This window comes from Stegastes partitus, unplaced genomic scaffold, assembly GCF_000690725.1.
Source record: "Stegastes partitus isolate 25-593 unplaced genomic scaffold, Stegastes_partitus-1.0.2 Scaffold1160, whole genome shotgun sequence".
Classification (NCBI taxonomy): Eukaryota; Metazoa; Chordata; class Actinopteri; family Pomacentridae; genus Stegastes; species Stegastes partitus.
In genome coordinates this window covers 160,864-173,257 of record NW_007578891.1, presented here as the reverse complement: position 1 = coordinate 173,257, position 12,394 = coordinate 160,864, and the positions used below count along the sequence as shown (strand labels likewise).

At 41.0% G+C, this 12,394-nt stretch overlaps 1 protein-coding gene across 2 annotated transcripts in view; it reads right to left on the bottom strand.

Moving 5' to 3' along the window:
• dock4b (dedicator of cytokinesis 4b) overlaps positions 1–12,394 on the bottom strand; it is a 132,418-nt gene that overhangs the window by 76,700 nt on the left and 43,324 nt on the right. For both annotated transcript variants that reach the window (XM_008296880.1, XM_008296881.1), the window contains exons 7-8: positions 12,159–12,243; positions 5,686–5,837 (exon numbers count right to left, since the gene is read on the bottom strand). In XM_008296880.1, coding sequence (XP_008295102.1) covers positions 5,686–5,837; positions 12,159–12,243 — 237 coding nt within the window. The remainder of the gene's footprint in view (positions 1–5,685; positions 5,838–12,158; positions 12,244–12,394) is intronic.

The following is a 12,394-nucleotide window of genomic DNA, read 5'->3' as shown; positions in this document are numbered from 1 at the left end:
TACTAACTTTTGCAAAATACATTACCCACCATTTCTGTTTTAATATAACTCTAACATAGCATAGATCACACATATGTGTCAATATGTTAATATCATACTTTTTTCCTCTCCAAAAATTGTCACCAGCCTCAATAATCTAGCATTGGTCAGGTTCTAGTTAGCATAACTGTCATGCTAACGCCAGTGCATGAAAACAAGTCTACAGCCAAGCTGATAATGCTACAAAATGACATGACTGCAAAAGCGCTAGAAACTTGAACAACAGAGACAATCAGATAAACAGACAAACGAGCACAAATGCATACCAATTGACTACATTCCTCTCTATCATTCCTTTCCATTATGCTCGCAGCTCTGTGGATTTAACTGATAATGTCAGTATGCTAACATGTTTATCATGCTCATCTTTTGGTTATATATGTTATCATGCTAGCTTTTGATTATTTGTACTGAACACAAGGTGCAACTGATACTGATGGGAGGGCTAGTTTTAGTTTGTAGGTATCTGGTCATAAAGGACAGTATTAAACAAACCATTGGTGTTATAATAGTGCTAAATAAAAAGTTGAAAGATACTTGAAAATGTGAAAATTGATGCTGGTAGACGGAGATGTGTGTGTCCAGTTTTGTTGGAAATTCATCTAATAATCATCAAGACACTTCACTCAAAACCACAAACGACATATCTCTGATTAAAGATTTTGCATGAAGATGGCACAAGATGTCAAGTCAATGTACCCATGTTAGATTCATTTAGAGGTTCATTATTTTCATTTGGGGTCCACCAAAAGAGATTTACATGACCCAGTGATAAAAAAACATATCAGTTTTCTCATACTGCAAACTTCTGCACCACAGCTTTTCACCATCCGCAAATACTCTCAGTTTTAGATCCTGTCTCTTTAAAGTGCCCCGTCAAGAACATGCCAGTCTGTTCCGACTGGTCAGCTGGCCCAATTCTTTGTTAAAGGGCATGCCACACAACACTAGCCGCCGCACAGGCATTATGCAAATGTGTTACACGGTGAGATTGGTAAGTAAAAGAAGAAATGCCTCCACTTCCAAAGGGGCAATTCAGGACCAATGCTTCCTGTGTGAGAGAATCGGTTAACTTTGCAGCCATTCTACATGCACAAAATAGCTTTATAACACAAAAAACTACAGGGAAAACCCCTAAAGCATAATATGCGGTTTTTAATATCTGTACAAACTGTCGTGGCAATCTCTGTAATCCACCAAAGTATAAGTTAAAGCAACAGACCAGCACTGAAGTCAGCAGCTATTCCGGGACAGCTGCAAAAGTAAATTGCCTGAAGTCTGAACAACAGTGAATCATTCTTTGGATTGTTTGCACATACTCTGTCTATACCATATAGAGGAACTATAAAAAATCAAGAGCTGCTTTATAAACTAGACTGAACTGTCTCGAAATAACAACTGTGGCCTCAAATGACCCCCCACTCTCCCTTTTGAAGTGAATGTCGAGCAGAAACAGAGAGGACAGACACTGATCGCCTTTTCACTCTCTTTGTACTTCGTCCTCTCTGTCTATCTCGCACACATGCTTTAAGAGAGGCGGCGGAGGCATCCTGCTGGGCCTCTCTCATCCTGGCTGGCGAGCTGAGGGCTAATCCAGTTAGGTGACTTTCACAGTCCACCGATAAGCAGAGAGAAAACCTTGTAATGCACCAGCGCCTGACAATGAGCCAAGTCGCTGGCACGGCTAGCAGCGCAAGCTACAGTAGGCCCATTCACACGAGAGCAGAATTTACCCCAACAGATCCTATATAACTTGACTTCATGCTGCATACAGCGACAATGGATTAGGATGTTTTATAATAGTCTGAGCTAATAAAAGCTCTTAATACAAGCTCAAAACTTGTCACGTCTCAACGGTGATGTAAATAAGAGGTTGCCTCTTGCACTGTAATTCAGTGTTTTGTATATGTAGGGCAGTGGGTGCCCATGTTTGAATTAATTAAGCTCCTGATTATTAATTATACAAATGCTTACGATTTTTCATACATGTATTCCTTCAGTAAAGTTTTCCCTTTTATCGAACCATATTGGAATGAACCAGTTGAGAGGCCAATTTGATTTAGATGAGGTTGTTCCTCATTAGCTGCTCTCTGTAACTTTCCAGGCCATTTATCCAGCCATATGGAGACGGATTCCTATGCATTAGACATGAGACTTTGCACACGCTCCCCGGAACCCTAATTAGCGCTCTATTGTTGAAACCCCAACTGCCAATTAACAGCCACTCCAGCAAACACAAGACGCACGAGTCTCTGCTTCTTTTACACACCATTCCCTGTCACCGGCTCTCCTGCCTCACAGCTGCAGCGTGTTGATCGCCCGAGCTAAAGGGACCGATGTCCCCCAGCGGGACCTTATCTCCCTCTATCACCGCTCGCATTAACATAACATGAATGGCCGACTTCCCTCCCCTCTGGGCCCTCACGGCGCTCGCTATTCCCTCTCCTGATATCGATGATTGCATTAGGAGCCGTGCGTTAACCCGATGAGGGGCAGAGGAGGGGGGGATAGTGAGCAACTGGCGTGTAAAATACTGGATAAATTAACTGCCACTGCTGCCTCCCACCCCCCTCTTTAGCCAAAAAAAAAATCAACCCCTAGAGGCCACGTGGAAAGATGAATAAAACTGAGCAGTAGAGGAAACTTAAGTCTTAAAAAAGGTACAAAATAGCACTGGATCGGTAAAGAACACACTGTCAATAGCATATGAACAGCTAAAAACACACACATTTACAAGCCCAGTGAGCCTCAATGTCCGTGAAAGAATTTGGAGGAGGGAAATATGTAAAAAGTTGTGCGATGCTGGTGTTCGATCTGGAATAACAAGCTCCAGGGTAAGGAAAACAAAGCAGCAGGACAGTATACCACTGTGTGCGTGCTGCTCCAGAGCCTGACAAGGAGTCTGTATTGAACACAAAGAAGCTGCCACGGTGCACAGGGTCTGCTGGTGTTGGCATGGTACTGAGACAACGGGTCAGACCCCCATCTGGTCTCGTGCACGCACGCACATTCGCATAAAACTACCAGCACAGAGGAGAAGGAGTGAAATGGCTTCGTGCCAGGCATATTGTGTAAATTTGTGTGTCTCTGTTTATGTATGTGACCAGACAGTGAGAGACAACGTTGGCGAGCTGCCACTGCGAGATCATTCAAAAACGTAGAAAATTAGAAGCTTGAATGCAACAATGGGGAACGCCAATGGCTGGGTTTACCCCCAAAACTGAAAGAAAAAATTGTAATTAGTTGATTGAGGCACCGAGATGAGCTGCTACGAGGAAAATATAGCTTTGTGTCTGTTCATCGTTGAGTATTCAGTTTGGATGAATTCATTGTTTTTGTAATATATGTTGAATTTCTAAAGCAGACCTCATTGTGTTTCAAAGAACATATTGTAAATCCACTTCAAACGTGAGCTGAAGGAGTCTAATTACTCAAACCTGCCGAAGGTACTCAATCTTTTGAAGTAGCAAGAAGATGGAGAGAGAGAGAGAGAGAGAGAAAGGGATAATGATAGTAAGAAGAAGGACAAAGTGCGTCAAGTGGAACGTAATATGAAAGCACTGGACACTAATTACACACTGTGGGACAAAGTGCAGAGGAAAAAAAACGAACCTTCATTATTGCCAAACCTTTTAATAACACCATGATTTTGGATGTTCAAGTTAAAAGGCAGACAAGAGAGCAAATTTAAAGACAACTTTCTCATTAAAAGTGCTTCTGATCCACTTGTGGTTGTGCACACGTGCACGTCTATTTGCTCGTCTTCCTTTCAGATCAACCGCATGTTGAGAAACAAACAGAAAGGCACACTTGTAAAAATAGAACCTGGTATCTTGTGTGCTATTATTCACCCAGTGGTGGAGGTAACTGCAGTTATTCTCCATGCGAGGTTTAAAGAAACTCGCCTGTAACGTTGGTGAATAATAAACTGCGTTTCAGTGGAAACATGAAGTGAGGTTACTGTATGCAGCACAAAGTGAGACAACAATGAGTCCCATCAAAGCCACCCTTATTCCTCTGATGTGACCCCGTGGGGCGGAGAGCGTCGTCACACAAGCATGACTTATCAAAAGAAGTTGCAGCGTTGCCGTGCTCGTTTTTCAACCCACTCATTTTCCTTCGCCTGACAAATCCACTTGTTTGCGACGTTAAATAGAATTTCTTCACTTTGAACTTTGAAAACCGGGGAGTTTAAACGCAGTCTTCAATTTGGGCGACACCCCATCAGGAGTGTGTGGTGTGTGTGTGTGAGCTGCTGCGCGAGCATGCATGCGACGCAACGTGTGCGGACTCCCGTGGCGACAGGCGCTTTTATGTGGAGGCATTTTTTTTATATGAGAAAATGACATGACCTTGCCCACTTTTATGTGTCCAAGTGCACTTTAACAACCTGCTTCATTGAATAAATCTTCAAGAACACAATTACAGCAGTCATGTTGACATCAGAAGGAGGGCCATTAGAGACACCTCCCGCAATCGCCAGTTCATCTCATTTGCATTTCTAACCCAAAGGATATTAGTAAAAGCAATAACTGTGCAGCCTTATGGGGATTTTTAACTAGAGGTAATCTGAGCAAACAACACGAATGGTGGTGACCTTTAAAGGCTGTACAGACCTGCAAATATCACAGCAGAGTGATGATAACTTACGTATGCAGTGATGAAGCTAATATTGTTATTCGCTGAACCTTCTGAAGCCTATATCCAGCCAGCGATTTTTTACATTTATTTTTTTAATAATCGCCAAAATAACATTGAACTACGCACCTATGACATGCCATTTTTTCGGAAAACTTAAAATCAAATCTAAGGTTAATATTGTTATATTTCGGGAAAAACAAGTGCCAAAAATAAACCACTTGTCCTGAGCCAATTCTGTAAAAAACAAAAAAAAATTGCATTTATTGAGGCATCTGTGAAGGCATCAGTGACTTAGTTGGGACCAATAGTCAAACGACAAAAACTCTGAGATTTTTCAGCTAATCTGGGCTGAACTGTTGTGTTTACACAAAGCAAATAGAAGACATATGGAAACAAATCAAAAATGGAACTACTTAAATATCAATAGCATCTTTTATTTCCCAAAGGTTTTTTATTGTGTCTTACTTTTACTTATCTTGAGCTTATTTATTTTATCTTATCTTTTTACTTCCTGTCTGTCATATTGACAAATGGTGGAATATTGAGCACTGTTTTGTTTTTTTGTCTCTTGTCTTTTTGTCAATGTGTATTTTGTTTAAAGACTGCCAAATGCTATAATTTGTTTTTCTGCAAAACAAATCTGCCCACGGGTATTAATAAAGTAACCTTGACCTTGACCTTGATGTAGAGCCACCATCATTTTTTCACTCATATATATTGCTTCCAGCTTTTTAAAACAAAATTTTAAATAAAAAAATCTAAGAAGCAATTCATTTTCTTTTGTTATACTGCACAGAAAACATTTTGGACTTCTCTCTACTTCTAGTCATGGCTGTACTGTTTCCATAGAGGTACAGTAAAAAATTAGACCAAAATGAGGAAAACTATGACAGGAGCAAATTAAAAAAAAACACCCATAAACTCCTTAGAGTTCAGAGGGTTAAAATGTGATGCATTTTCCATCATTATTTCCTTAAATTAGATTATTTTCTCTACTGTCCCTACCTGAGTGGTCGGTTCTCCCGTCCATCATAAATGTGAAAGAAGACTTCCAGCTCCTCCCCCAGATTGACGCTCATCAGGCTCTTCACATGGACGGACAAATGATGGGTGCTCGCAGGCGCAGGAGTCTCCTTCTTACGATGCCGATGTTCCATCTGCAGGGAAGAGCACAAGTTGATTTTCTGAGCAGGGGACTCTTTCGTATATCAATTTGCAACTACACAGAAGTGCGAAAATTTAGGATAAAATAATGATAAACATGTGAAAACAAATGCTGCTCTAATACAGGTTTCAAGAGGTGGATTTGGTACGGTTTAAATAACAGTAAAATCCATAAGCTCTAAATCCTGAAAGATCCTCAAATGCAGGATCAAAGCTTATCAAATACAGTTAATACCAGAGGAGAAAAAAAACAACATGTGGTGAAATTTCTTTAAATACTGGCCAATCACAGTTCAGAGCTGCTGCATTTAGAGTTTCTAAGATAAATAATATCCCTCTGAGACATCTCACTGTAGGGGGAATCACTGCAGCAGATTTGCATATATATTTGAAGACCGAAAAAATAGGCTCCGATACAGAGGTTGTTGATATAGATCATATTAATAAAGCGTGTAATATTGCAGACTGCCGACAGCACCGGAGGCTAAAATGTGAGAGTTTGGGCTGCAGTGTCTGACTGTTTCTTTGTGGCGGCGGTGGTGATGCCAAGAAAGCAAATGGGGCATTGAACGTACATATAGCAGATATTGCCTCTTTCTTAGGAAAAATTCATTTAACATTTTCCATCACTTCAGACTGGTTTAAAAGCAACGAACGCATCACCCACTTATCTTTAAGGAGGGTAATTATTTTCTTGAGGAATAATGGTGTTTTCATTTGCATCCTCTCTAACTGGTTGCTTAATCTTCGTAAGCAAACACTGAGATTCACGCTGAATGTAAAGCAAGCAAAGGAGCAGTGGATGATATTACACAGTGTTATTATATTCAATCAATCTACATCAAAAAGATCACAAAGGCTACCTCAGACGCTGTAAAATACCATCCACATCAACACGGACATTATACGTCTGCTTATGAAAGGTTCGTCCTAATCTGCCGTCAACATCCAGAAATACAAGACACACAAACACACACAATCGCACACATACACACAATGCACCAGATGGCCAGTAGAGCCACTGCCAAATTTTGCCTCACGTCCGTTTCCGTAGTAAAACATTTAAAAAAAAAATGGTAAAGGGGGAAGAGGAAGGAGGGGAAGGATAAAGAAAATGCAGAAATGCTCCGTTAAAATGCTTAAAGGAATACTAAAATGTAAGTAGTATGAGTCAGACGCAAGACACAAAGAGAAAACAGCTCCTGGACTTATCGCAGAGTGCCGTATATTAATAGAGGAAATTTACATTTTAAAAAGAGAAGGACTCTAGTAAAGAGGGACTTGTTTGCATCTTGTTGTTAATTTAACATATTGCTGTATGGTGCTGCAGAGGTGACTTCTTGCCTGCATTTTTAAACAGATTTTGGGAAACTTTTTCTTTTTTTTTGGCCAAGCGTTAGTTGAGTAAATACAACCCACACTCGTGTATTGTAAAAACTATATATGCAATATGTCGCTGGGGGCAGCAGCTAGTTAGCTTAGCCTAGCATAACAACTCTATAGCTTACTAAAATGATCTGGTGAACATATTTCAGACTATTTGTTGGATCGGTAACTTCCTTGTCTCCACTGGTTGTCTGGTTAGGCTACCGTTTCCGGTCTTCATGCTAAGCTAAGCCACGCTACCAGCTGCTGCACAGACTCGGTGGTATCAGCCATCTTGTGCGGCTCATTTACTTCCTAAAATGTTCTATTCTGTTATGGAAAATCCAAATTTCACAGTTAAATTCAATGCCAAAAGACTTTCAACGATATTTTATCTTTCTAGTATGTCGGTGTGAACAACATTTTGGTGATCATTGTAGCCACAAAATGACTGACTCAGCAGCGGTTTTTCTAAAATTGGTCATTCATTTTCATTTTTAGACACAAAACAGAGCATATGGTAAAAAGTTCAGGGTAGAAACGTGTCTTTTGGTGGAGCTTGCTGAGAAACAAAGCATTTGCACTGCTTTCGAAAACAACCTAGGGGGAAACACAGTCTAAGAAGCAATAACCCATCAACAAGGAAGTTGGACTGTTGTGGTTGTGGGGATTGATTCTGACTTAACCTTATTGGTTTGAATGGATTTAGAAAATTACAGTGATTGATTTTTTGCCTTTTCTTCACAAAGTCAGACATAGAAGACAAACAATATTTTGGCCTCGATGTCATAATACTGTTTCAAATGGGCTGTTTCATACTTTCCACACCAATTATGTTGTCTGGAAGCAGACGACCAAGGCAGTGACATTGCAATTTACTTGAACACACCTAAGATTGCCTTACCAAGCAATGACAATATTACTTTGGCAAAAAGTAAAGGCAACAAAAGCTCAAGTGGCAGTGCCTCGGAGGAGAAGGTTTAGGACTCTAAAAGTTGATTTACATGTTATTGTGAAATGCGAGATAAACAGCAAGGGTAAGAAATCAAACGTGAATGATAAGCTCGGGCTGCAATATAAATATAAACATATGCAAAACCACCGATGTGTACATGGTGTTAGACTTAAACGTGTTCAAAAATTACACCACAAATCATTTCAAAATTGCAATATCTGTCAGGGTGATGAATATGTTTTGTTTTGCCCCCACTCCTCTGCACTATAGTATCTGAAATCCCAGAAGAAAACAAGTTGGGGAACGATCTAACAACAAGGCACACTGTTTTGTTTTTTTTTATCAGTGTTTCTATACACAGCAGGGTTTTGACGCAGAATGACTAGGTCTGGGGAAGGCCTAATTTATGCTGTGGGATTTTATTACGAGGGTTATTTTCAGCGTGTCATTTAAGCTGCCCGGCGGGAACACTGTGTGGTTATATGACAGCTTCGGCATGACTAGACACAAAGGATAGACATGACAGCCTGGCAGCCCTACTGGCAACACATAATGCTGTGGGCAACAAGGAGAGGCCGGGTGATAGGCGAGCAGAGAGGGGACATGACCATGTGTGTGCTTGGCCAACCGTCTTATTATTGTTCACTCAGTAATCTTCTCCCTAAACAGCGTGAGAGGAGTGGAGTGACTGTCGGACTACGAGGAGCTTCAAAAAGGAGTGACGGGTCAAACTGAGGCCGCAGAGAAACTTCTAAATCCTTCCGTCATCACTCACTTCTACGTGACTGTTTAAGCCTCTTTTTATCCCACTTTTTAAGCTTGTGGGAAGGAGACCTGTGGATAGTAAAAGATGCGTGTGAAGGCTTTCAAGCGTTAGTGTATCTCTTTAGTGATAAACGAAGCCACTGAGGACATTTTACCACCACATGTCCAGGGCCAGGACTGAGCTATCTATCACCGCCGTCTGATCCGCCGCTGTTAATGAATTCATCGCTGCGAGATCTAAACTCCGGTCTGCTCTGCTCGCGCTCCGCACTGAACCCAGTCTCAGAGGAAAAAAAACGGGAAGTTTGAAGCTGATTGCCTTTGCTTTACAGACAGCTTCCCCCACTGAACACACTTAGCTTGAGCGTTGCTTACTTTAAAGCTATTACCAAATAAAATGCTTGGCAAGGGTTTGTTTTTGGGAGTAAAGTCAAATGCGTTGAATAAAAATGTGGCCTTTGATCTCCTCAGATGATCTTCCTTGTTACTGGGCATCATATGCAGAGTATATTAACTGATTAATCAATCGTCAAAAAATGATTTTAGTCTCTTATATACAGTATATTAGAGCCCAACTGATATATCAGTTGGCAAAGACTATTGGCCTTTTATTTATATTTTGGTATCAGTGCATATTTCATCCAATATATGTTTGTTTTTTTTACAGAACATAACACAGAAATAGACGCTTGTGGTAATTTAGGAATGGTGCTATCACATAGTTTACCCAGCAGCAACACCAGTGTTAACAGTACCATTAGCAGCACATGTAGCAGAGTGTGAATCACACCTGAGCAGATGGAGGTGCTGAGTCAAGCTTTGTCTTTATAATGAGTAAATATATATATTCTTGGGGCTGCAGGGTGGCTCGGTGGTTAGCACTGTTGCCTTGCAGCTACAAGGTCGCCGGTTCACATCCCGGTGAGGACACCTGGGGTCTTACTGCATGGAGTCTCCATGTTCTCCCCATGCAGCGTGGGTTCTCTCTGGGTTCTCTGACTTCCTCCCACACAGTCCAAAAACACGTTGAGGTTAATTGATGATTCTAAATTGTCCGTATGTGTGAATGTGAGTGTGCTTGGTTGTCTGTCTCTAAGTGTAGCCCTGTGATAGACTGGTGACCTGTCCAGGGTGTCCCCTGCCTTCACCCTGAGTCAGCTGGGATAGACTCCAGCCCCCCGTGACCCTAGTGAGGATTAAGCGGTGTATAGATAATGGATGGACCGAGATATATATATATATATATATATACTCTATATATACACACAGTATTTATTAGAGAACTGCTGATATATCGACTGGCCGATAATATTGGCCTGTCACTTATCAGAGCATATCTTGTCCAATATATGCCAATATTAAAACTTTATTCTCCAGAACATGATACAAAAAAGGGGAAATTTAGAAAAGGTGTGATAACATAATTCGCCCAGCAGAGCGGCTCAAGTGCCTTTGTTTACAGTATTATCAGCAGCGCATGTAGCAGAGTTTGAATCTCAGCTGAGCAAATCTTGGTGCAGAGTCTAGCTTTGTCTTCATCATAAGTTAGAAGGCAGTTTATAAAATACATTGCGGGACAGTTAGGAAACAATGACCCCATCATTTTCCCTGTTTAATACAACTCTAACCTAAATATAAGCAATAATGTATATCGATTACTTCCAAAATCAGTACTGTACATATACCTCACTAATCCATATACATAATCTGTGTCTATATATATATATATATGTATCCACACACAAAAATAAATAAATATTTATTGACAAAAATATTTTTAAATGAATAAATATATATTTAGAAATACACACACATACATAACCTCTTATTATTTACCTGTCTTTCCTTTATCCTTCTCTACGTCCTTTTTATTTTCACTGGGTAGATATCACATAACTCCATGACACAATAAAGCAGACAGGCCACATTTTCCCACAGTAACACCCCACTGCCATTTCAGCACACACACAGGCATATACACACACACACACACACACACACACACACACACACACACCAGGTAATCCCCATCTCAATTTAATTAAGCCACACCGCAGCAGCACAGCACAAGACAGAGGAGAAAAAGAAAAAAAAAGAAGCCGTTCTCATAACACCAGATCTCACTGAAAAATAATTGATGTAATTTGGGCTCGTTGGAACGGCGTGTTGTGTCTTAGTGTGAGCGGGTCTTGTGTGTTTTTGTATGGGGATGACAGCGCTGAATGCCTGTCCCTTTATCTTGTCCCCAGTATAGGGGAATTGCAGTCATTTGCTCATTTTGTACGCCATTTAATAGAGGTGCATTAAGCTTTCTTCCTACGACGCCTGCTTTTGTTTTGACTAACAAAAAAAGAAACAGATGGATTAAGAGCTTCAATTACCCCTGTGAAGGGAAAGCCGACACACTGTGCATGTGTGTGTGTGCGCGTGTTTGTGTGCGCTACCATTCTCCCTACACTGTACCAGGGCAGAGAAGTGGTTGCCACGGTAACAGCGGCTGGGGCTTGGAGAAAGCGGGAAGGGGAAGCAGGGAGGAAACAGTAGGGAAAGGAAGGAAAGAAATAAGGAGGCAGATGGAAGAGGAAAAAATGTAGTCCTTCAACTGCACTACATGTGAGGAGAGACACTGATATCAGTGGTTTATTGAGTGGCTAACACCGAATTCGTTATGCCAACTGCTGCTTCCAAGATTACAAGATAGGACTTTCAATTAGGACGTTTGAGCCAACACGGAGACGTGATTCAAGTTCTTGGAGGAAATGGAAATTTTAACATCTACAATACAGCAACAACCCAGTGAAAAGAAAAGCTCAAAAATGGTTGCTGAAGGGACGAGGTGAACTTGTTTCAAGTCCTTCATAATAGCCTAACAACAAAAGTATCTGGTATCCAAGATTTCTACATTTTTCCGGAGCCTGAAGCTGTCATATTGCATAATTTTTACTTTGTGCAATTTAAAGTTTGATGTGCCTGGATGAGAAAAAGGGCACAATGTGATTTCATCTGCCATTTAATACGGTTTCACACATCACACAAGGATAGCTGGATCAGACCAGAAGCTAGCTGCAGCTACAAGTTGGTGGCTAACAATTTCAAAACGTGCTGTTCTTTTTTTTTTAACAAAATCTCCATCACACTGTGTCAGTGCTGCAGAATGGTCTGGATGCATCTGCTACAGAGGAAAGAAGCACTCTGGCTTGGTATTAGTTGCAAAAAAAGCGCCACTCACCAGTCTGTAAAGCTCTGTGACGCTGATTTCGTCCGGGTCCACCATGCTGAACTCTCGCCTCGGGACCAGGTCCAAGCCAAGTTGTCTGAAACACAAGGTCAGACACAGTATAGACACAGTGAAGAAGTGAATTATGTATAGATAAGACCTCTGTGGCTGAGCATAAACAACAAAGTGAACAAATCATATAAATGCACAAGGTCTCTGACCCGCACATACAGTCAGTCTTCCAACTA